The 27444-nt window shown below is 41.2% G+C and overlaps 1 protein-coding gene across 1 annotated transcript in view; it reads right to left on the reverse strand.

The window, feature by feature from the left end:
* The window catches only part of LOC121856257, a 39908-nt gene extending 13952 nt beyond the window's left edge, over positions 1-25956 (reverse strand). The window contains exons 1-3 of the mRNA XM_042351653.1: positions 25504-25956; positions 9677-9803; positions 6173-6315 (exon numbers count right to left, since the gene is read on the reverse strand). Of these exons, the coding sequence (XP_042207587.1) occupies positions 6173-6315; positions 9677-9803; positions 25504-25537 (304 nt within the window). The 5' untranslated portion in view covers positions 25538-25956. The remainder of the gene's footprint in view (positions 1-6172; positions 6316-9676; positions 9804-25503) is intronic.
* Between the last annotated feature and the right edge of the window lie 1488 nt (positions 25957-27444).

Here is a 27444-nt window from a genome sequence, read left to right on the forward strand (position 1 = left end):
CAAAAGGTTAATAATGAAGTACACAGCGTGGATAACTCTGGTTTAGTGTCGTTCGCCCCAAGTTTAGTCTCTATCACTGGACCTGAATTTCTGGTCTGACTCCCTCGCCTCGTGTGGCCGAACGCTTTCATCATAATTACGATACCTAGAGAGTTGTGTGAAGTACGGAAACTAAATTATAGCCCTGGGAATTATTGTACGTGTGGGAATTATCGTTATAGTGTGGGAATTATTGAAAGTGTGGGAATTATTGTTGGTGTTGGAATTATCGTTATTGTGTGGGAATTATTATAAGTGTGGGAATTATTGTACGTGTGGGAATTATCGTTATAGTGTGGGAATTATTGTAAGTGTGGGAATTATTGTAAGTGTGGGAATTAGTGTAAGTGTGGGAATTATTGTACGTGTGGGAATTATTGTTGGTGTTGGAATTATTATAAGTGGGAATTATTGTTATAGTGTGGGAATTATCGTAGTAGTGTGGGAATTATCGTTATGATGTTGGAATTATCGTAATAGTGTAAGAATTATTGTAGTAGTGTGGGAATTATCGTTATAGTGTAGGAATTATCATTACAATGTGGGAATTATCGTAGTAGTGTGGGAATTATCGTTACAGTGTGGGAATTATCGTAGTAGTGTGGGAATTATCGTTATAGTGTGGGAATTCTCGTAGTAGTGTGGGAATTATCGTAGTAGTGTGGGAATTATCGTTATAGTGTGGGAATTATCGTAGTAGTGTGGGAATTATCGTAGTAGTGTGGGAATTATCGTTATAGTGTGGGAATTATCGTAGTAGTGTGGGAATTATCGTTATAGTGTGAGAATTATCGTAATAGCACGGTGATCATCTTAATAATTTGGAACCAGGTCGTAATTAAACAGAGAGTGATTAGACATGTAGTCATTGAACAGGTAGTAATTAAACAGGTAGTAATTAAACAGGTACTGAGTAAACAGGTACTAATTAAACAAGTAGTAATTGAATAGGTAGTAATTAAGTACGAAATTGCTCTGAACGATGGAGAGCATGTACCGAGAGGAACGCTTGAGGCATGTACAGTCCCCTTCACTAGTGCGTTTACAGGGGCTCGTCATATAAACATTCCACAAATCATTACCTTTGAGATATTTGTTTTAATATTGTTTTACTTTGATTCCAGAGTTTGTTTACTAGTGTGAGTTTCCTTCTGTCGAATATAAACAAACACAGGGTTACCACACTACACACAACCTGACGAGCCCCTGTAAACGCACAAGTGAAGGAGGACTGTACAGTACAACACAACACTTGAGAAACAAATAATAAAACGATAAAATCTGGTGCATTCTTGTGAAATTTTATGACTTACTGAAGACATTAAGTTTCTATGTTTGTTATTTGTGTTTGAGTATTTAGATAAGTGTTTTTCCTGACGATTCCCCCAGGATTGTAGTGTATGTGTGTGTAGCCAAGCCCTGACTCAAGACTACGGCACCTACCTCTTCTGTTTTGATGTTTCAAGTGATAGGACTTTCTTTTATTTAGTGTATACAGTAATCTCTTTTAATAAGCTTGGGTCCTCCGGGTAATTGCCAGTACAGTACGTACATTTAAAGACATTGTTTATTAATAGTTTAGGTACTTGGTTCTGAAGTCAGTTACAGCATTATTGTGTGAACCGGAAAACTGCTTAAACTAACCTCACCTCACTTCAACCTAACCTAACCTGAAAACTGCGAAAACTCAATATGGATAATGCAAGTCAATCTCGGTATAAGTTGAACATGTATTCTGTGGGAAATCATACATTTGACCACAAATGTAAAGATGATACAGCAAATACAGTCCATCAGAAAGATACAGCAAATACAGTCATACAGAATGATACAGCAAATACAGACCTACAGAAAGATACAGCATACAACTTGTACTGTATAGGAATGTGCCATACTAAAGTGAGAAAGCCTATGTATATGTGAGAAATGTAAGCGGGTGGGTAAAGCTCCTTTGAATTTGAGAGAGCATTTGATACAACATGTCGAGTCGTAGACCATCAATCGATCAATTAGGCAGAGGTTGTCGACGTTCACAGAAGCCAAGGGTAGATCACACAGAAGCCGAGGAAGGATCACACAGAAGCCGAGGAAGGATCACACAGAAGCCGAGGGAGGATCAATAATAACTAAGATGGCCACCAGGGAGGTCCTCTGCCCACTGAGTCCATTAGATGTCAAAGGCTGAAGGAGATCTAAGGCTCTTGGGGTTATAACGAGTGGGATGTTGAGGCTCTTGGAGTATAACGAGTGGGATGTTGAGGCTCTTGGGGTTATAACGAGTGGGATGTTGAGGCTCTTGGAGTATAACGAGTGGGATGTTGAGGCTCTTGGGGTTATAACGAGTGGGATGTTGAGGCTCTTGGGGTTATAACGAGTGGGATGTTGAGGCTCTTGGAGTATAACGAGTGGGATGTTGAGGCTCTTGGGGTTATAACGAGTGGGATGTTGAGGCTCTTGGGTATAACGAGGGGATGTTGAGGCTTGGAGTATAACGAGGGATGTTGAGGCTCGTATAACGAGGGATGTTGAGGCTCTTGGAGTATAACGAGTGGGATGTTGAGGCTCTTGGAGGGATGTTGAGGGTTATAACGGATGTTGAGGCTCTTGGAGCATAACGAGGGGATGAGGCCTTGGGGTATAACGAGTGGGATGTTGAGGCTCTTGAGTATAACGAGATGTTGAGGGGTATAACGAGGGATTGAGGCTCTTGGGGTTATAACGAGGATGGGATGTTGAGGCTCTTGGAGTATAACGAGTGGGATGTTGAGGCTCTTGGGGTTATAACGAGGGATGTTGAGGCTCTTGGGGTGGGATGTTGAGGCTCTTGGGGTTATAACGAGTGGGATGTTGAGGCTCTCTTGGGGCTATAAGAGTGGGGAGACACCACACAAACAAACAAACACAAACACACACACACACACACACACACACACAACACACACACACACACACACACACACACACACACACACACACACACACACACACACACACACACACAACAACACACACACACACACACACACACACACACACACACAACAACACACACACACACACACACACACACACACACACACACACACACACACACACACACACAGATTGATTTACATAAGTACCTCCCAACTCCGACCTCTCAAAATAAATATCTAGTATCCACAACTCCAGTCATGTTTCATTTTCCTGGAAGTTTAATATTAAATCGAGATTATAAGTCACCGGAGTACAAGGGACTGACACCACCTAGGCAAGAGTCCTCTCTGTAAATACTCTCTTATGTAAAATACTTTCCTTTAACTCCTTATCCATCTTCCTATCCTTCTATCCTGGGGTGTCAATTGGCTTTCCCTTATATAGCATCTATCCCTGTCATATAACACGCCTATATCCTGAGTTGTATAGAATCTATCCCTGTCTCATACCTATATACTGGTTATATGAATCTATCCTGTCATATATCCTGAGTTATATGAATCTATCCCTGTCATAACACACCTATATATCTGAGTTATGGAATCTATCCCTGTCATAACACGCCTATATCCTGATAGAATCTATATCATAACACGCCTATATCCTGAGTTATGAATCTATCCCTGTCTTTATAACACGCCTATATCCTGAGTTATATAGAATCTATCCCTGTCTCATAACACGCCTATATCCTGAGTTATATGGAATCTATCCCTGTCTCATAACACGCCTATATCCTGAGTTATATGGAATCTATCCCTGTCATAACACGCCTATATCCTGAGTTATATAGAATCTATCCCTGTCTCATAACACGCCTATATCCTGAGTTATATGGAATCTATCCCTGTCATATAACACGCCTATATCCTGAGTTATATAGAATCTATCCCTGTCTTATAAAACGCCTATATCCTGAGTTATATAGAATCTATCCCTGCCTCATAACACGCCTATATCCTGAGATATGGAATCTATCCCTGTCATATAACACGCCTATATCCTGAGCTATATCCTGTTTACCGTCTCACTTGTCCTTATATATCTACGTTAGTCTTATATTATGATTTTTTTTTCTATTTTTTTTTTAATTGGTGACTTTTACTTCTACGGGTGTTTAATTTATTACTACAGGTAGGGAATTGGTGGGGGTGGAGGGGTGTGTGGGAGGAAGGTGGAGGGGTGTGTGGGGGAAAGGTGGAGGGGTGTGTGGGGGAAAGGTGGAGGGGTGTGTGTGTGTGTGAGGGGGTGAAGGGGTATGTGGGGGGGTGGAGGGGATTGATTTTGCCGCTTGCAGCGGCTACTTTATTGTGCACCCCACACTCATCCTGTGAGCGGTAGCGCAAAAGGATTACAGAGTAGGGTTTACAAAGGGTCATAATAATTAACCCCCGTTGTCAGGATATTATGGCACTGAAAGTTACACAGTATTTCATTTACATTATTTGTTTAGTTCTATACATAAAGGGTAACTTATTCACAAATGCGTGAGTACAGGCGTGTGAGGCAGTATGTCTGGCCTCACACTTTGTTATTCACATTTACGTGAGAGGTATTCAAGCACATTGCGTATTTGGTTCTGTGGTGGGGTGGAGGTGTGTGTGGGGTGGAGGGTGTGTGGTGGGGTGGAGGGGTGGGTGGTGGGGTGGAGGGGTGTGTGAGGGGGTGGAGGGTGTGTGGTGGGGGTGGAGGGTGGGTGGGAGGGGGTGGAGGGGTGGGTGGAGGTTGGGGGGGTGGAGGGTGTTTGGGGGGATGGGGGGTGGGAGGAGTGTGGGTGGGTGGAGGGTGTGTGGTGGGGTGGAGGGGTGGTGGGGTGTGTGGTGGGGTGGGGGTGTGTGTGTGGGGGTGGAGGGGTGTGGTGGGGGTGGAGGGGTGTGTGGTGGGGGTGGAGGGGGTGTGTGGTGGGGTGGGAGTGTGTGTGTGTGTACGGAGTTGTGTGTGTAGGGGGTGCGTGTGTGTGTGTGTATGTGTACGGAGTTGTGTGTGTAGGGGGTGCGTGTGTGTGTGTGTTGATGCTTGAATTAGTCATCTGTTGTTTCATTATACGGAGTTATAAAGTTCTTATCAACAAAGATAACAACTAACACTCAGAGAAGAAGACGCTTCAGTTATCTCTAACTAATTAACTCAAACTCTGCCAAGAACTATATACTATAACACATATTTGTTATAAGATTCGTTTACAGTCCATCTTTTGTTCAATATCCGAAAGTTAAACCCAAACTGTGGATTATAAACCAATATAAAGTTAAACAAGAGGTTGGTAAGTCATATATTAAAACAAGAGAAGTATATGGCTAGCAAGGGTTCCATTGGTCGTATGTCGTAGGCCCTATCTCGTGATATCTGTCGGGTTTAAAAATATCATCTTCGCTGTCGTCATTTATAACAAGAAAATGTCCCATCGGGTTGGCCAGAGCGATAAGGACAAACAGCCAATATTTTTTTTGTGTGTGTATGAGTCTGGAGGACGGATGGCCGATCTAGGTTATATCCCGGGGGGGTCATTTATCACCGACTCGTTAGTAATGTATGTCGTCTACGTCCTTCGTCTTCCTGGCGGCGGGATGTGTCTTGGCCGCCCACCAACACCAGCCATTGTGGGTGTGGTCGAGGAGTCTAAGATATATGGAATTGGGAGATATGTGGAAGGTTTAGTAATGTTGTAATCTTGTATGTTCAGTCCAGCTCTCCCTCATTTGGGTGATGACATAACCTCTTGTTCACAAATGCACACAGCAAGAACGTTGACATCTATGGAAGTTAATCCCGAAGGTATCTCACGTCTCCAAGCGGCTGAAACATCCATCAGAGGACCACACACCTAGTTAAAAGGGACACAACCTAGCTTTTGGTGTCAGTGACCTGTTAAAATATGTTGATAAAGATAAACCCCATTTAAGACAAGAGTTGGAGAGAGTCACTTTATCTGTAGCACCAATGGATGGAATAGGGGCAATGAACCTCTTGTAAAGTTCATCGACCTTAAGGGAAGCTCTGTCAGTACCGAGTAAACTGATAACATAACTTTTCTTGTCTTAAGGGTTCAGTTATCTCCCTGACAGCGACGTTAAACTAGCTGGGGTAGGCACAGGCAACTATGAAAGAGACGTTTACCAAGCTGGAAGAAGCATTGTATCCATGAAGAGCAACTCACCTCGCTGGAAGATAGGGTCGTCACAGAGGAAAGCTAGGGTGTAGCGCGCGCCCTTCAGGTTTTCCTCCAGACCAGCCCGCTCTACTTGGGACATACACTGAGCGGTGTACCCGTCCACACACCGCATCCCACCCTTGAACGTTCTGTACACACCGGGTAATAGTTAAGCATTAGTGAGGATACTGATGATACAGAGTGATGGTGTTGTAAATAATCATTATTTTAATCATAATATCAAACCTGTAAACAAATGCATCCTAAGAGTTTTATTATTATTATTATTATTATTATTATTATTATTATTATTATTATTATTATTGGTAAAGGTCTGCCAATATGTAGTGTGTAATAATAATAATAATAAAAATAATAATAATAATAATAATAATAATAATAATTAACGGGTTATTGAAAAAGTTCTGTAGCCCGAAGGCTGAAAATATACATTAGACAAAAATTACTTGTTACATACAAAGACATTGGGTGGGTGGGTCGTTTAACAAAAGCTTTCATTACTGAAAGGAGAAGGAACATGAACTGAACATACAAATTATTATAGTTTGCAGCTGATGGTCCGGGCTGGTCTCTTGCCATACTGTGTGAGGTCACATAGGCCTCGTGGTGCAGTAACTCCACAACCTCCCTCCAGTGACATGACACAGATCATATCCCTCTTCCAAGAATTTACCAACCGTATTGAAAAACTCTTCACTACACTCTGTATCACCATCTCCGACCTAATCTTGCCATCTGTTGCTACCCAGTCACTCCTCTCTTCTGGTTTGACACAAACTGGTAGTCCCCCTGTGAGCCCCCCCTGCTCACGACCTACTCCACCGCCGTCTGCCATCACTACTGGTGTAGCACCTACCGGGCCTGCTCTGGTGTGTCCTGCCCCCGAGCGAAGTCCTGCCTCATCTTCACGACACGTGGTGCCTCAACCTGTCCTCCACCCACCGCAAGCCGCGCCCACTCCTGTGTCTGAGCTGTCTCCACCAGGGCTACCTATTGGACCTGAGGACACCACACCCTCTCACTACATCCTCACTTGCCCTATGACCTCCTCCTACAGGTCCCCAGCCGTTACCAACACCTCTTCCCTCCCTGACCAGATACCCCCCTCCTAGAGACAGGCCTGGCACTTGACATTATTAGGACCTGCCACACTTTGCCATAAACAGATAAATTGTACCGGGAATTTTTCCCCCCACACACTCATCATTCTGTCACTTTATGTAACTTGCTGACAAAACCCATGACCCTTCAGGCTTTTACGTCCTTAATGCATGAGTCATAAAGGCAAGCATGAACTACGCATGCTTCCCAGATGGGCGCTGTAAAAGCTTCTGCGCTTCACCTTGCCCAATAAACTAGCTCCCTCGGGGGCAATCTAAAAAAAAAAATCTATGTTTGTGGAGAGAGAGACAGAGAGAGCTTTATGGGATTTTAGTACCCCCAGAAAATACCTCCAGCTGCAACAAAGATACCCCGAGGAACTCATTACTAAACTTCTCGACTATAAATCTTAACTTGGTGGATGGAAGCGCTTTGAGTTTCTTGATGCAATTACTCTTGAGTAGCGAACGATCCGTAGGAGACGAGACACAGTGAAAGATGGATTGATTAATAAGGAAAAACTAAGATAAGTGGAATACTGTGTAGAGGAAATTGTGAAAGACATATGAAGATTGAAAGTATCGGAAGTGAGAGCGTAAGCTTGAGGCATTATATATTATACAGAGAGAGAGAGAGAGAGAGAGAGAGAGAGAGAGAGAGAGAGAGAGAGAGAGTCCCTTAAAGAAAATGTACAAAAAAGAAAGGCAGGTGTTGTTTTGAGAAAAAATGAAGATAGAAAGTGATAAAGAGAGAGAGAGTCACCAAAGAAAGTGTGCAAGAAGGGACAGAAAACGGGGGGTGTCGATGGAAGAGAGAGTCAAGCCGAAGACAAAAGAAGTTGTCATAAGGGCGCCTCAGACTCCTCCCCTCTTCTCCCCTCCCACACCCCTCTCTCCCCACCTCCTTTCCCTTCCCTCCCCCGCTCCCACCCCCTCCCTCTCCTACCCTCTCCCCACCTCTCCTCTCATCCCCACCTCTCCCCTCCCCTCCCCTTCCCCTCGACCATTTTGATGTCTGTTATAGCTTGTTGACACAGTGAAACGAGTCGCCATCTGGGAGCCGGGACCTCCTTGGCTACGTTGGGTTAGGTTAGGTTATGTAAAGGTGAGGCTATATTAAGAATAGGTTAGGTTGGGTTATGTAAAGGTGAGGCTATATTAAGAATAGGTTAGGTTGGGTTAGGTTAGGTTATGTAAAGGTGAGGCTATATTAAGAATAGGTTAGGTTGGGTTAGGTTAGGTTATGTAAAGGTGAGGCTATATTAAGAATAGGTTAGGTTAGGTTATGTAAAGGTGAGGCTATATTAAGAATAGGTTAGGTTGGGTTAGGTTAGGTTATGTAAAGGTGAGGCTATATTAAGAATAGGTTAGGTTGGGTTAGGTTAAGGATGAGTTACGTTGACTTATGGATGAGCTAGAGTATAAACATCTCATGATTCTGTCTGTAGAATACTGAAGCACATACACACAAACAGATGGACAAACACACAAACAGATGGACAAACACACAAACAGATGGACAAACACACAAACAGATGGACAAACACACAAACAGATGGACAAACACACAAACAGATGGACAAACACACAAACAGATGGACAAACACACAAACAGATGGACAAACAAAGACACAAACAGACAAACCAAAACAAACACACAAACAGATGGACAAACAAATACACAAACATAAATTCAATATTACAATGATAGTCTCCCTTAAGTATACACAACTCACATGGCAACAGTTAGAAGTTAAGGGCAGACAATAATGGATCAATAAATTCTCTATTCCAAGTAAAGTGTTTTGTGGGGTTTAACCTCAAGTAAACAGTTGGATGTATTGTTTTGTTTACGAGAAGTATTGTTTACATCCTAGTCTTTTTGTTTACATCTGGACCGGCTGTATCCAGTACCTCCCCCCTCCCCCCCTCCCTCCCCAAAAAAAAATATTAATAATTATAATAACAATAATTTATCCACTTCATCATTATAAGTCTTTCTATCTTCTTTGGGTCTTTTATCTATGTGTTCAGTAAAACCATAAATGAGACAGACAGGTAAACAGTTAGACAGGTAAACAGTTAGACAGGTAAACAGATAGACAGATAAACAGTTAGACAGGTAAACAGACAGACAGGTAAACAGTTAGACAGGTAAACAGACAGACAGGTAAACAGTTAGACAGGTAAACAGACAGACAGGTAAACAGTTAGACAGGTAAACAATTAGAAAGGTAAACAGATAGACAGGTAAACAGACAGACAGGTAAACAGATGGTAAACAGACAGACAGGTAAACAGTTAGACAGGTAAACAGATAGACAGGTAAACAGACAGAAAGGTAAACAGATAGACAGGTGTTTTCTCGTTGCTGCGGGGTCTACTTTACCTGCACGTGTTGGCCAGTTGTTTTGGTTGGTCGGGAAAGCCGGTTTTGGGCATATGAGGCACTATCTTGGCCAGGCAGGCGTCCAGTTCTGTCTTGTTGGGGCACTGAGTTATCCCCGACGACCATCCTGGGGAAGGAATGTGTAAGTTAATAAGTTCATGTTATTGGCGCTGACTATCCTGGAAGAAATTATATTCTTTGTTATCATGTGCCGGCGACTATCCTGGGAAAAGAGATGTACACTTAATATACACATTGTTATGGTAGGGGAATACGCTGATCCTCCTGGGGTAAATAGTATTCTGGGCTAAAACAGGTGCTGACTTACGCTCGTTAACCTCAGGAAAATTCAATTAGAGATTTTTCTATTCCATAATTATTTACTTATTCAACATAACATTTACCATAATTTTAATCATAAGGTGGTGGGAGAGGATGTAGATAAGGGCAACTCTTTCTTAAATAAAAAACTAACAAATTATTCTTAGAGGAAGCCACTTTACACTAAAAGGACTGAATCCTAAAATCGACTCGTGATGGCTGGAGCGATGGTCGGGTTTAGCTTACAAATCACCTCACTATCGACCTCAATTTTACGACATGTCACAGGAGGGTGGGGACATTAATCTAACTCGGGGCCAGATAGAGCCTCACTAATGCATAAGACGATTTTCCTCTAACTTTCGACTTGAGAACATATCTTACTGACCTATATTAGTCAAATAGCATCGAAATTGTGTTAGGACTTGGTAGAAATAAGTTAAATTATCTTATACCCAAGTATAGGTTTGGTTAGGTTAGTTAAGGTGAGGTGAGGTAAGGTGAGGTGAGGTGAAGTGAGATATTGATATTCTATGAAGCATTTAAGTTCTTTTATCACAGTCAGGAAAAGCAAACCTTGTTGTAATATTTTCCTCCACACTGGCGGACACACACACACTCTTTAACTGGAAGACTCAACTCACAACAACATCGATATTGGACCTGGAGGAGTTAGGAAGATATATACTTGATGTTTTATTGGCCTGTGTCTAAGAGTAGGTCATTGCTACTCCGGGAGAAGGAGACAATCTTCCAGCTGAGTTGACGCCAAACTTCTCTTTTATGTCTGTTTTATGTGGGACGAGCTGGCTAGTTGATGGTGTGGTGCTGTGACCAGCTGACTAGTTGATGGTGTGGTGCTGTGACCAGCTGACTAGTTGATGGTGTGGTGCTGTGACCAGCTGACTAGTTGATGGTGTGGTGCTGTGACCAGCTGGCTAGTTGATGGTGTGGTGCTGTGACCAGCTGACTAGTTGATGGTGTGGTGCTGTGACCAGCTGACTAGTTGATGGTGTGGTGCTGTGACCAGCTGACTAGTTGATGGTGTGGTGCTGTGACCAGCTGACTAGTTGATGGTGTGGTGCTGTGACCAGCTGACTAGTTGATGGTGTGGTGCTGTGACCAGCTGACTAGTTGATGGTGTGGTGCTGTGACCAGCTGACTAGTTGATGGTGTGGTGCTGTGACCAGCTGACTAGTTGATGGTGTGGTGCTGTGACCAGCTGACTAGTTGATGGTGTGGTGCTGTGACCAGCTGACTAGTTGATGGTGTGGTGCTGTGACCAGCTGACTAGTTGATGGTGTGGTGCTGTGACCAGCTGACTAGTTGATGGTGTGGTGCTGTAGACCAGCTGGCTAGTTGATGGTGTGGTGCTGTGACTAGTTGATGGTGTGGTGCTGTGACCAGCTGGCTAGTTGATGGTGTGGTGCTGTGACCAGCTGACTAGTTGATGGTGTGGTGCTGTGACCAGCTGACTAGTTGATGGTGTGGTGCTGTGACCAGCTGACTAGTTGATGGTGTGGTGCTGTGACCAGCTGACTAGTTGATGGTGTGGTGCTGTGACCAGCTGACTAGTTGATGGTGTGGTGCTGTGACCAGCTGACTAGTTGATGGTGTGGTGCTGTGACCAGCTGACTAGTTGATGGTGTGGTGCTGTGACCAGCTGACTAGTTGATGGTGTGGTGTGTGGCCAGCTGACTAGTTTACGTTGTGGTACTGTGTTCAGCTGACTAATTGACGGTTGGTACTGTGGCCAGCAGACTAGTTGACGGTTGGTACTGTGGTCAGCAGACTAGTTGACGGTTGGTACTGTGGTCAGCAGACTAGTTGACCATGTCAGGAGGTCACAGGTCATCTATATGTGGGACATATCGCCTCAATAGGGTCACCAGGTCACAGGTCACCAACAAAATTCGGTCGAGTGATTTGTGATTAATTAAAAGGGAAACCGTATTGTGTACAGCGAAAAGTGATGCGAGGTTGGAGTCTGGTTTAATCATAGCGGGAATTACCTCCAGTTATAATTTGTCAAGCTTCTCTCCCTCTGTCTCTCTCTCCTGTCTTCTTTCTTTATCTATCTCTTTTATTTTCTTTGTCTCTCTTTTGTTTTGTCTGTCTCTCTATTTTTTTGTTTTATCTCTCTCTTCCTCTCTGTCTCTTTTGTTATTTCTTTATCTGTTTCTCTCTTTTGTTCTTTCTTTATCTCCCTCTGTCTATGTCTCTGTTTTTGTTCTCTTTATCTGTCTCTTTTTCTTTATCCCTCTCTCTTTCTCTCTTGTTCTCTTTCCTTATCTCTCTCTCTCTCTCTCTCTCTCTCTCTCTCTCTCTCTCTCTCTCTTGTTTCCTGAATACCTCTCAAGGGCCACAGGAAGATATGCTTGAAATTGCCTCCTTTTGTGGACTATCTAACTCGTTGCTGCCGAGTTCTCCAGATTCAGGGAGTTTGTATTTTCTTATATTTCGTATAAATTTGTCAGAGTAAATTTGTGTGCGTGTGTGTCCTGATTACCCTGCAGGTCCCTCAGCATCCAGAGCTGACCCACCTCAGCTATCTTCCATCCCTGGATGAGGTAGCTACTGCCATGAAACACATGAAAAATAACAAAGCCGAGGTGTATAAAGCAGGAGGACCTCTGTTTATCAGCCGTCTCCACTCTCTCCTGGAGAATATAGGGGAAAAGGAGGAATTCCCCCAAGCTCTTAAAGACGCCTCCATTGTCAATATTTATAAGAACAAGGGAGACCAGTCAGACTGTGGCAACTACCACGGGATCTCGCTGCTGTCCGTAGCTGTCAAGATTATCGCAGTCCTCCTAAACAGACTTCTTCCTGAGGTGGAAAACTTCCTCCCAGAATCTCAATGTGGATTTAGACCATCACTTGGCACCACTGACATGATCTTTGCTGCCCGCCAGATACAAGAAAAGTGCAGAGAACAGCGTCGTGACCTGTACTTGGCTTTCATCGACCCAACCAAGGCCTTCGACTCGGTCAACAGGGAAGCCCTCTGGTGGACCCTCAGCCGTTTTGGCTGCCCACCAAAATTCATCTCCATTGTGAGGCAACCCCACGGTGGCATGAACGGCAGTGTCCTGCACAATGGCACCAAGTCTGAGTTCTTCCCCATCCAAACGGGGGCTAAACAAGGGTGTGTACTGGCACCAACTCTCTTTTCTATTTTCTTGGCTGCCTTCCTTACTCGTGCCAGTGCTAATTTAGCCGGCGGGATGGACGTCGAGTACCGGATGAAGGGTCCTTTCAACATAAGACGACTCCAGGCAGGAACAAAGGTGTCGGCAGCTTCCATTACTGAACTTCAGTATGCAGACGACCTGAACACCTAATTAGATCGTATGCACACTTCGGCCTTGAGGAAAATGTACATAAGACTTTGATTCTCGTTCAACCTGCCACTGGTTCAGCCACACGTCTACAATCCATCCAGCTTAACGGTACTACCCTCGGTATCTCGACTCCCACCTGTCCACTACCGCAGACATCGATGAAGAGATTCAGCATCGGATCAGAGGTGCATCTCAAACTTTTGTCAGACTCCGAAACTGTGTCTTCTGCTGTAGGGAGCTGAAATTATCTACAAAATTACACGTATATCGAGCAGTGGTCCTCCCCACCCTTCTATATGGCAGCGAGACATGGGTCACATCGAGGAGGCACCTCAAGGCACTTGAAAACTTTCACCAAGCTCGCTAGGAAGACAAGAGAACAAATGCTAGTATTCTTGCAGACACCAACGATGGGGCATTGAGGCTACCATTATCCATGAACATCTACGCTGGACTGGCCATGTTACCCGCATGGACGACAGTACAGTAGACTGCCGAAGCAGCTACTTTACAGTCACCTTACGAATAGTAAATGTAACGCTTTCGGACAACTGAAAAGGTATAAGGATAGTCTTTAGACAAACCTGAAAAAGTGCCAAATCGACCCCCTCACCTGGGAGTCGATTACTCCACACCGTAACGCTTGGAGGAGCACCACACGAGAAGGTGTCAATACTTTCGAGTTAGCCTGACTGCATAATGAGGCAGACAAGCACCAACCCCGGAAACATGGTGCCGCTGTTCCTCCCGCACTAAATGTAGCCCTCCACATGTGCAACATCTGTGAACGACCCTACCGGTCCCGTATCTGCCTCTTTAGTCACCTCAAACATCACCAATGAAGGTGACATCCTTAATAACTCATACCATTGTATCATAACTGGATGATAGTCATACTCGATTCCGAGTGAGAGAAAAGTAGTAGTAAGTAGTGTGTGCGTGTGTGTGTGTGTGTTGCACGTAATTGTTGGTGCGAGAACCAGGAGTGGACTCATAAGCCTTGAAGAACGAATACGCCTCCTGGCTGCTTGGGTTCCGTATAGATTAAGAAATATCGTGAAACAAACCCTCAGACAGGAGGCGAGAGGTTCATCCACTGAACCCTGGTATACTGTAGTTGTTTAGTTAAATCCGTCATGATCTGTAAAATATTTATTACATTATTTATTACAGTTTTAAACTCTTATATTGTTCTACACTTTGTAAACTGAGATCCAGTTGCTTATTTACTGTGTTAAGGGAAATTATTATTTATTATTGTTGTTATTGTTAGTATTATTATTATTATAATTACTGTTGGTATTATTATTATTATTATTATTATTATTGTTATTATTATTATAATTGCTATTATTATTATTATTATTATTATTATTATTATTATTATTAGTATTATTAGTATTATTAGTATTGCTATTATTATTGTCATTATTATTAGTATTATTATTATTGCTATTATTATTATTATTATTATTATTATTATTATTATTATTGCTATTATTATTATTATTATTATTATTATTATTATTATTATTGCTATTATTATTATTATTATTATTATTATTATTATTATTATTATTGTTATTGTTGTTATTATTATTATTCTTTTACCTGTTATTCCCTCCTGTTATTTGTTATTCTGTCTCTCTGTCTGCCTGTCTGTCTATTTGTCTGTCTGTGTGTGTGTGTTTATCTCTCTCTCATCTCCTCTCTCCTGCTCCTCACCCCCCCTCGTAGCTCTCACTATGTAGTTAAGAAACCAAATTTAGTAATGGTACACTCTAACAGGTAATTTGCAACACATTTTCTTTTAACATAACTTTTGTGCCTCAGGTTAAGTGAGTTAGACCGTGGCGTTTTTACCTCTCTTGGCAGGGCGGGTTTCCACAGAGCGAGGATTGACGAGATACTGGGTGTAAGGTGTTGAGTGGTGTAGGTGTAAGGTGTTGAGTGGTGTAAGGTGTTGAATGGTGGAGGTGTAAGGTGTTGAGTGGTGTAGGTGTTGAGTGGTGTAGGTGTTGAGTGGTGTAGGTGTAAGGTGTTTGAGTGGTGTAAGGTGTGTTTGTGTGTGTGTGGTGGGGGGGGGGGGATGTGTGGGTCGTAATCAAACAAAATCCAACATGACAGCAGGAATATTAAGGCGGCTTCAACACGTCATAGCTCAACCCTTACGTTTATATCAAGTCCCAACAAACTAATGATTTCCCCAGCTAACCTAACCTAACCTAACCAAACCTGACCTAACCTAACCTGACCTGACCTAACTTAACCTAACCTAACCTGACCTGATCTAACCTGGCCTGATCTAACCTGACCTAACCTAACTCATTATTTAGTATCATATGTTATTGATATAAGTTAAAAGTAGCCGTAGTGACGTGTTCTTTTATTTCTTCTACAGCTACATCTTGTCTGTTTGTCTGTCCGAATTATCTGCTTCTTCCTCCTATTTCCATCTGTTATTATTATTATTATTATTATTATTATTATTATTATTATTATTATTATTATTATTATTATTTCCATTTATATCATTATTATTAAACTCGTGTACTTAAATCTATTGATCTCGCAACACACACACACACTGTTCTTTACCTTCACTTACACGTGTGATAAATTGTTTAAAGATTTGATAAGTGGAGAGAAGTGTGTGTGTGTGTTTGTGTGTGTGTGTTTGTGTGTTTGTTTGTCTATGAATATTCTTCCTTGAAAATAAATCACTCATAATTCCTTTACAGTTATTTTTTGTCTCTCTCTCTCTCTCTCTCTCTCTCTCTCACTTTTCCCCCATTCTACTTTTCTTTTCCACTCTGCGTCCCTCTCTCCTTTTTCCCTCCCCCTTACTCTTTCCCATCTACTCCCCTTCCACTCTCTCTCCCTTTTTTCCACCACTTCTTCCTTCTCTCCCTTCCTCTCTCCACTCCCCTTAACACAATAAAGGGTAGTGGCAATTTTTCATCATTAAGTTGTTAAGGTAATGTGTCTCTATTACCCTTAACCTTCAACGACCAAGCACCGCTAAATGGCCCTGACCTCCGCTAAATGGCCCTGACCTTTAATATGTCACTCACTAAGAGGTTTAAAGCTTACTAGAGGGGGATAAATCTGGGGGGAAAAACACCTCTATTGCCGGCCTGAGAGGGGACGGGGGGGTAGGGAGGGAGGGAGGGGGGGAAACGTTCTTCTGACGTAGGGGAGGTGAGGTGTAGGAGGGTCAGCAGGTGGTATTAAATGTTCGTACTCGTGATTTTTGGTTATTTTTGGGGGTGGATTTTTATTTTCTACGATGTGGTTCTTACACCTGTTTAGTCAAGGGGTGTGAGGCATAGTGTTCAAGAGTATGTCATCTTTGTTATAGTGTTAAGTTTTATGAATGTAATTAATCTATAGTTGTTTTCTCTCGTATCTGCAATCACTGAAAAAATTACAAAATTGTGTTAAAATATGACACAACAGATGAAGGATTTTGACAACCCTACCGAGACAATAGGAGTCGTAGTGTTCATTGTGGAATTCATCGATCACCCCGAGAACAGATAGTTTTTTGGGGAGTGACTGTACAGTATAATCGAGGTGTAAATCTTCCTATACTGTATAACATTTAAACACTACACAGTCGACGACATAAACTACAGTCGACCTGAGACATAATGAAGACATATATATACTGCACCAGCCATCGTAGTGGACCAGAAAGCAAGACAAATAGATGTAATTTGGGAGAATCGTATGTCTAACTTTTTGACCAAATTTTCGCCCTGTACTGGAGATCATAACAGCTACAGTGTAACAAGATGAGAAGAGGAAGATGTATACTTTCAAGAGAGAGAAGACAGGTAGCATCTCACATACAGTCATACAGTTGTAAACATTAACCAGGACGTTGGGTTACTGACCATTGTGGTGTTGGTATCAATGAGACTCAACCTGAAAGCATCCCATGTGACACAAACATTCACAAACAAATAAAAGTCACTGGAGCTTCAAACTAATTGGTCGTGCCGCAGTGAGACAACTACAGTACAGTAGTTGTGTATAGTTTAAAAGTTTATTACCTTAAATGTTTGTTAATTATTGCTGTAGGTTCCAGGTAGTGTACTGTATCATGGTATTACACACACACACACACACACACATGGGACACAGAGCTCCTTAGGTCATAACGACAAGACGGTACACACAAGACCTTACTCCCACTGACAAGATCACAGGTCCTCAAGTGGGTAGTTGTGGTGAGATGAACAAAGGAGTGGACTATTAGACGTAGGAGGACGTTGTGAAGGATTGTCAGTAAGTGTCTTATTTATGGTCTAGTAAATAGTGTGTGTGTGTGTGTGTGTGTGTGTGTGTGTGTGTGTGTGTGTGTGTGTGTGTGTGTGTGAGGTGTGTGTGAAGGTGGTTGGGTGGACAATGATGGGGAAATATTATTGTGTAATGTTTTTCAACGTGTTTATGGACGAGAGGCTTGGGATGCATGAAGGTACAGTACGGTTGGGTGGACAATGATGGGGAGTTATTATTGTGCAATGTTTTTCAACGTGTTTATGGACGAGTTATTAAACCTGTAGGCGTTTAGGTTCCACAATTAATCACATGTTTATTAATATTAATCCCATATGTCGACTAATACTGTCCCCGGTAAATACTGTTATATTTACCAGTAATTATTGTTTGTTTTACCAGTGAACTAACAACATACACTGTGAAGATAACTGTTGATATATACGACTGGCGGCTGACTTCAGTATACACTACTCGGTTATATCAATTAAGGTCTTAGAAGTTTGTCAGAATAGAAGTAACTTGGGTAAATTTGAACGGCAGGTAAATTTTACTAGTTAGTGTAGTATTAAAGCTGACGACTATTGGTTTAGTCTTTAGTCAAACAAACAGAAATAGTCCCGGATTGTCTGCTACATGTTTCGCTTCAGAATTAGACCCCTCAATTTTTATTTTTTGAGATTTAGTTTACCTAATGTACGGTATTTAATAACATTGGTAGTGGAAACAAGGAAAGGAACAGTATTTACCACAGTGGAAATGTACTGTAGGTGTAATGGACTGTAGGTAAGTGGACATAATGAACACCTCTCAGCCCTGAGCTTGGGGAAACAGCGGCCGGGTGGAAATAATTTGGAGAAGAGGCAATGTGGGCGCCGTTAGTACAAGTATTATCTAAGCTTGGGGTATAGTCCTCGTACCATCATCATTATTATTATTATTATTATTATTACTATTATTGGGGCATTTTTATAGAACCAGGGACATTTAAAAAGATAATGAACGTAAACCTTTCTAGTAAACCTTTCTTTAAATTCAGATGATTTTTCAGTGGTTTAGGTCAGGAATAGCACTCTCTTCGGGGACCAGATCCAGACTTATATCAACGCTACCATTGTGTGTTCTGAGGTTTACTTACTAGGGCTGCACCTTTATGTCAGGATCACATTACTACTGAGAGCCACTAATGGGCAGCCAGCCGGTAGTTTGAGATACTCTTGTCTAGATTCTCAGTTGTGTAGGATGAATATGTTCCCTTTAAATAGACGATATAAGAATGTATGTAAATAGTTACCTGAAACTGAACCACTAAACCTTTGGTGCCTTGTGGTAGGGCGTTTCACCGAAAGGATAATTTTGTATACTAGGTAGTCTTAATTTCTGAGGGCAGGATTCAGTGATAAAAAAAAAAGTTGCATTTCTAACTTTTTCAAGTAATTTTCAAATATCTATTAAAATTATCCTACTATATATGGTTGCAGATTCAATTAGTCGTCTTCCTGTTAAGCCCTAAATTACCCTCATTAGGGCTTCTTCTATCTATATAAAACAAAGAAGTATGTCTATGTTTGTGTGTCCGCACGAGAATCTCGGAAACTACTTTACCGATCTGTAGTGATGATGGATGGTGTTATATGTGGTGATGGTGGGTGGTGTTATATGTAGTGATGCTGGGTGGTGTTATATGTAGTGATGATGGGTGGTGTTATATGTAGTGATGATGGATGGTGTTATAGGTAGTGATAATGGATGGTGTTATATGTAGTGATGATGGGTGGTGTTATATGTAGTGATGATGGGTGGTGTTATATAGTGATGATGGATGATGTTATATGTAGTGATGATGGTGGTGTTATATGTAGTGATGATGGGTGGTGTTATGTAGTGATGATGGGTGGTGTTATAGGTAGTGATGATAGGTGTGGTGATATGATGGATGTGTGGATGATGGATATGTGTTGATATGTAGTGATGATGGATGGTGTTATATGTAGTGATGATGATGATGGTGATTATATATGTAGTGATGATGGATGGTGTGTGTGTATATATGTAGTGATGATGGATGGTGTTATAAGTGATGATGGATGATGATGTATATGTAGTGATGATGGATTATATGTAGTGATGATATGTAGTGATGATGGGTGTTATATGTAGTGATGATGGATGGTGTTATATGTAGTGATAATGGTGGTGTTATATGTAGTGATGATGGATGGTGTTATAGTAGTGATGATGGATGGTGTTATATGTAGTGATGATGGGTGGTGTTATATGTAGTGATGATGATGGGTGGTGTTATATGTAGTGATGATGGGTGGTGTTATATGTAGTGATGATGGGTGGTGTTATAGGTAGTGATAATGGATGGTGTTATATGTACAGGTATATTAATTCCCAGGTAGCAACAGGACCATACAGGTGTTACCCTAATTAACGGAAGCCCAAAGCAATTTCAGGTATATGAGTAGAAGTTCATATTTAGGAATAAAGTACTTGATTACTACACCCCTGTACTTGATTACTACACCCCTGTACTTGATTAATCCACACCTGTAGTTGATTAATCCACACCTGTAGTTGATTAATCCACCCCTGTAGTTGATTAATCCACACCTGTAGTTACTTAATCCACACCTGTAGTTGATTAATCCACACCTGTAGTTGATTAATCCACCCCTGTACTTGATTAATCCACACCTGTAGTTGATTAATCCACACCGGTACTTGATTATCCATGTAGCTGTGATTAATCCACACCTGTAGTTGATTAATCCACATATTATCATACACATACTTAATTATCGACTGTACTTGAATAATCCTCACCTGACTTGATTATTACACACCTGTACTTGATTATTACACACCTGTACTTGACTAATACACACCTGCAGCACACCGTATAATAACTCCCCCACATCAAAGGTCTGGCCTGCTTTGATGTAAGAGATGTTAAAATTACCCATCCTAATCCCAATCCCCTGAGTTAATCCCAGTTCTGATAGGCCCCAATCTAGCCACTCAATCCTAAGACATCCCATCCTAATCCCAATCCCCTTAGTTAATCCCAGTTCTGATAGGCCCAAATCTAGCCACTCAATCCTAAGAGATTCCATCCTAATCCCAATCCCCTGAGTTAATCCCAGTTCTGATAGGCCCCAATCTGGTCATCTGTAACTCTGATTAGTACTAGGTTTAATAGCCTTTAAAATAAGATTAGAATTTAAGCAGCTTACTTTATCAAAATCTATAAATAAAATAAATTAATTAATCAAGAAAATAAGTAAATTAATCAAGAAAATAAGTAAATTAATCAAGAAAATAAATTAATCAAGAAAATAAGTAAATTAATCAAGAAAATAAGTAAATTAATCAAGAAAATAAGTAAATTAATCAAGAAAATAAGTAAATTAATCAAGAAAATAAATTAATTAATCAAGAAAATAAGTAAATTAATCAAGAAAATAAATTAATTAATCAAGAAAATAACTAATTATATTACTCATCCCTCAAGAGTCACTAACCTGGGCGGGACTCTGTGTTCACGGCTAACTTGTTACTTTATTATCCAACTAGGAGCGAACTCGTAACAATGGTTTTAAATTAGACAAATTTAGATTTAGGCGCGAAATAGGTCAACACTGGTTTGGAAACAGAGTAGTGGATGAATGGAACAAGTTACCAAATATCATCATTAACTCGAATACGCTGGATAGCTTCAAACATAGGTTGGGTGGATATATGAGCAATAGGGGTTGGGTGTAAATGGGGCTACCTAGTATGGTGGGGCTACCTAGTATGGTGGGGCTACCTAGTATGGTGGGGCTACCTAGTATGGTGGGGCTACCTAGTATGGGCCAATAGGTACACTGCAGTTTCCTCCATTCTTACGTTATGTGTTTGTTTGTCTGTGTTTATGTATGTCTGAATGTGTGTTTCATTTCCATATTCTCAACAACTTATACATGATTGCCCATTAATGTATAATTATGTATGTATTTATGTATCACCTTATACATATACGTTTATTCGTCCCTGTCTACCTTTCCGTCATTATATTTATCAACTTCAATGTATGTATGTGTGTATGTGTGTATGTATGTATGTATGTATGTATGTATGTATGTATGTATGTATATGTATGTATGTGTGTATGTACATGTGTGTATGTATGTATGTATGTATGTATGTATGCATGTGTGTATGTATGTGTGTATGTATGTATGTGTGTATGTATGTATGTATGTATGTATGTGTGTATGTATGTATATATGTATGCCGTATGTATGTGTGTATGTGTGTATGTATGTATGTATGTATGTATGTATGTATGTATGTATGTGCAATAAAACCTCAATTAACGGATATTAATGTAACAGGTATAATATAGTCCGTTTAAGGAGGTCTCTTATCTAAGAAACCTCGATAAAACGGACTATATAGCATTGCCTTAGCCTTACAGATGTTAAGAATAGGGAAATAGGTAAACAACTTTCCTCCAACTCTACCTTGACAAAAGTTTCCTAGTTTTCCCATGATGAGCAACTATTGTGTATATCTTAACCCGATCACAGTTTGGGTAAGGTTAGGTTTGGTTTGGTTTGGTTAGGTTAGGTTTGGTTAGGTTTGGTTTCGTTTGGTTTGGTTAGGTTAGGTTTGGTTTGGTTAGGTTTGGTTTGGTTTGGTTAGGTTAGGTTTCGTTTGGTTAGGTTTGGTTTGGTTTGGTTTGGTTAGGTTTGGTTTGGTTTGGTTTGGTTTGGTTTGGTTAGGTTTGGTTTGGTTTGGTTAGGTTTGGTTTGGTTAGGTTTGGTTTGGTTAGGTTTGTTTTGGTTTGGTTAGGTAAGGTTTGGTTTGGTTAGGTTTGGTTTGGTTATGTTTGGTTAGGTTAGATTAAGTTTTAATAACCTTTTATGGTGTCAGGTGGCTTGCCCTCTCACATTGAATTTTGCAACATATAGAGTAACGTAAAATTATGCTCCAACACTGAAGACATGAGCCATACATCAGAATGAACCTTTGAGGTCTGAAGCTGGCAATATCGTCGACAAAATGAAGTTAAACTATCATCACCAAAGCGTTAAATCATCGTCGCCAAGGTTAAACTAACAATGTCAAGCGTTAAACTATCGTTGTCAAGCGTTAAAATCATCATCATTAAAGGGTTAAACCATCATCGTCAGCGGGTTAACCACTATCACCGCGGGTTAAATCATCGTTTAATAAAGGTAAACTCAGAAGGCCAAAGGTTAACCATCGTTGCTCAAAGAGTTAAACTATCATCATCAGCGGTTAAATCATCAACAAAGCGTTAAATCATCATCATCAAAGCGGGTTAAAATCATCATCATCAAAGCGGGCAAAATCATCATCATCGTGCCGGTTCAATCATCATCATCAAAGGCTAAACTTCATCGTTGTCAAAGGCAACTCAGCAGTAGTCGTCAAAGGTTAAACTCATCGTTGCTCGCAAGATAACCATCATCATCACAAGGCCAAATCATAGCCGTCAAAGGGTTAAATCATCATCATCAAAGGGTTAAATTATCGTTGTCAAAGGGTAAATCATAGCCGTCAAAGGGTTAAATCATCGTTGTCAAAGAGTTAAATCATCATCATCAAAGGGCTAAATCATCATCATCAAAGGGTTAAATCATCGTTGTCAAAGGGTTAAATCATCGTTGTCAAAGGATTAAATCATCATCATCAAAGGGCTAAATCATCATCATCAAAGGGTTAAATCATCGTTGTCAAAGGGTTAAATCATCATCACCAAAGGGTTAAATCATCGTCGTCAAAGGGTTAAATCATCGTTGTCAAAGGGTTAAATCATCATCACCAAAGGGTTAAATCATCGTCGTCAAAGGGTTAAATCATCGTTGTCAAAGGGTAAATCATAGTCGTCAAAGGGTTAAATCATCGTTGTCAAAGAGTTAAATCATCATCATCAAAGGGCTAAATCATCATCATCAAAGGGTTAAATCATCGTTGTCAAAGGGTTAAATCATCATCACCAAAGGGTTAAATCATCGTCGTCAAAGGGTTAAATCATCGTTGTCAAAGGGTTAAATCATCGTCTTATTTGGCTTTTAACAAAATAAAATAAACATTATTTATTTTTAAATTTTGCGAAAAAGAATAATCCAAATTAAAATACCTGTGAAATCTACAAGAGACATATAGGACCAAATCTAACAACCAGTCCGATCCCAATTAAACCACATTAAGGGGTCATTTAGCCAAGGTCATACATACATAAGTCCGTCCATGGAAGCATACAAACGTACGTACACATACAAACATACACACTTTAACTTCTCTCCGTCAAGATCAAGTCGATGGACAAAACACTCACCGCTGTGTATTTAACTTAGGTCATTAAAACAGGTTAGGTTAGGTTTGAGAATATAACTTGTTTAGGGGTCAAGGTTGCATAACTAGCAGCTAGGTAGTAGGCAGCTACCAAACAGGGAGGTACTACCGCCTGGGAAGATATTGGCAGCATAATATGTTGTCTAATGGTAGACCTGAAGAGATGTTTTCCAAGTTAAATTTATTCATCAAACACGTGATAATTATGACCTTACATGTGTTTGTCCTATTCCAATCTAGAGATAATGTCAGGGGGGGGGGGTCACTATACACTCGTACTACTACAGAAAAAACCCACATTTAATACACATTATCACTCCTCAGGCCCACCCACAAACCGCCACACTAAATCGCACCCAATGCTAAACTGCCTGTATTTCCAACACTGCTCACCAGCCGCTGAGAACACATTCTGAGTGACCAATTAGAGCCCGTGTTTTTCAAAGATTCTCCTGGCTCCCTTTTTCTCATTGGTTAGTTCACGCTCTGGTCATAGTCACGTCATGAGTTATCCCAGGCTTATATCAGTTTTTCCTTGAGAGTGACCAATTGGGTCATCTGGTCTGAAGGCCGGGGCTATAAACATCCCGGTCAGTTCTCATAACGGTCGATAGTCGTGCTCTCGTGGGTGTAGGCATGTGTGGGCGCCCCTTTTATTACCTCTCGTAGGTGTAGGCATGTGTGGGCGGCCCTTTTATTACACAGGTGTGTTGGTATACTGTACAGGTGTGTTGGTATACTGTACAGATGTATTGGTATACTGTACAGGTGTGATGGTATACATGTGTGTTGGTATACTGTACAAATGTATTGGTATACTGTACAGGTGTGTTGGTCTACAGGTGTGATGGTACACAGGTGTGTTGGTATACTGTACAGGTGTGATGGTGTGTTGGTATACTGTACAGGTGTGATGGTGTGTTGGTATACTGTACAGGTGTGATGGTGTGTTGGTATACTGTACAGGTGTGATGGTATACTGTGCAGGTGTGTTGGTATACAGGTGTAAAGTCTTCGTCCAAATTAAACCCTTTCACCTACCGATTGCTATTTTAACCAGGAGACAGATAAAGGTCAGGATTTTTTTAGACTAACGCCGTCCCCCACAAACAAACTAACTAGTGTGGCTTTGTGTGGTCACTCTCTTAACACTGTTTCTCTTAGATACTGTGTGATATATCTTGTTATTGTGAGGTTAACACTCTTAGATGCCAGAGTGGGTTAATGTGGGTTAATTAAAACTCTTAGATGCCAGAGTGGGTTAATGTGGGTTAATTAAAACTCTTAGATGCAGTGTGGGTTAATTAAAACTCTTAGATGCCAGAGTGGGTTAATTAAAATTCTTAGATGCTAGTGTGGGTTAATTAAACTCTTAGATGTAGTGTGGGTTAATTAAAACTCTTAGATGCCAGTGTGGGTTAATTAAAACTCTTAGACGCTAGTGTGGGTTAATATGGGTTAATTAAAACTCGTAGATGCTAGTGTGGGTTAGATATGACTTACCTATAATACAAGCGAAGAAGAGAAGTGTGGACATGTTAGGTGAGTGAGGTGAGGTGGGTAGAACACACTTGGGTCATGTCACTGTCTCAACACACTCTCACCGGCCGCTGTACTGTGTTTGTTTACTGCAGGCACCGAGAGACAAGTTCCGTAGTGTGAATTTTTTTTCTATTCGTTACTTGATTCAGTTTGTTGTCGTCAGAATAAGTTTTAATTAGTGTCTTAGTCGTTTAATATTGCTTAATCACTTTTTTCGATGACATAATTAAGAGATATAGTATAATTGATTAGATCTTATTTACGTATATCCAGCGTAGTGAAATGTGTTGTTGAAATACGTAATGCAAGTTTGTGTAGCAGTAGTTGGGTGTAGGAGCTGCTCGGCGCACGTCCTTCCCTTCTCGTGTTCCAGTGGCGACTGAATTTATAAAAGCTGAGGGAGGCTGCCCTAAGCTCGTGTCCCCTCCCGTGAGTCTGGGTCTCGGCGGCAGGTTTCTCTGTGGTGTAGGCACCGTGCGCAGGTCAGCTGGGCATCAATCTTAATAGACCTTAACTTAACCATTTTGATTGTGGCTCATTAGGAATAGGCCACAATCTTATTGGTTAAAATAGGTTATATTTGTGTTTACATTGTAACCTGTTAAATGAGTTCTTATAACACTATAGCTCGCGTGTAATACTCGAACACGTTTAACTCGCATACCTGCACCAGCAGCACGTGTGTTGCACCAGAACACGTGCACCACTAGAACACATACATCACCATAAAATGTGCACCTCCAGAAACAGAACACCACCGTGAGACATCAGGACCAAGACACGTGCAGGCCACCCAACCTTCAAGTGGCCAAAACGGGGGGAATCAGACCTGTGGCCTTTGTAGGATTCCTCCATTGTTCTTGATAGCCATGTCCAGGGCCATTTTCTCTTCCACGGGTTGTGCTGGTAGACTGTTCCATAGGTCCAACACCCTTTGTGTGAAGTACTGCCTGACACTTTGACGATATTGTAGTTGTCCTTTTGTATTAGAACTTGTGATATAATGAGAAATTGATCTGGGTTTATGTCTTCCAGCCCTTGCGAGGTTTTGAATGTATGAAATCAGCCCCGTTGTGTCTTGTCTGGAGTGTTGTCAGTCCTAAGGCCCCCAGTCTGCTTGGGTAATCTGTCAGTGTTGGGTCTGTCACGACGCCTAAGTCTTGTTCCTCATCAACCGTTCAGGTCCCAGTGAAGGGTCTTACAGTTTGTTGTTTAGAAGCTAATTAAACCAAAATAGTGTACGGAATTTCGATACATGGAACCTGACTAGAAAATGTTGCCATAGTGGAACAATAACTACCACAATGTGACCCACGGTACAGAATAACAGAACCCAGGACTACTGTGGACGAGGAGCCATCCCATCTCCACGAGGAGGCGGATGGGGGTGTGGTGTGGTCTGTTCATTTGTCACTTCATTACACAATGTATAACCGAGAAGTGACTGACTCGGACCAGCTAGTAAGTTGATAAAGGATGGAAATGGTAATTACTATAAACAAACGACCTTACTGGAAATAAGTATCTGATGACATTGTTGGGTAACCCTCGTCAAACTGCCCAGCTGTTTACCATTGTGTATCCACTGTCTACTATGTCTAGGAACAGTCCCCTTCACTAGCGCGTTTACAGGGGCTCGTCAGATAAACATTCCACAGATCATTACATTGAGATATTTGTTTTATTATTGTTTTACTTTGATTCCTTATGTTTACTATTGTGAGTTTCCTTCTGTCGAATGTAAACAAACCCCTGTTAACGCACTAGTGAAGTACTGTATACCTGCGTTTTTCTATATGCATGCTGAATTGTATACCTGAATTTCTATATACACGTCAATCAATTTGTGAACATTTTGATAATTTTACTGAATATCTATCTATCTATCTATCTATCTATCTA

This window comes from Homarus americanus, unplaced genomic scaffold (genome assembly GCF_018991925.1).
Source record: "Homarus americanus isolate GMGI-L3 unplaced genomic scaffold, GMGI_Hamer_2.0 scaffold48016, whole genome shotgun sequence".
Lineage (NCBI taxonomy): Eukaryota > Metazoa > Arthropoda > Malacostraca > Decapoda > Nephropidae > Homarus > Homarus americanus.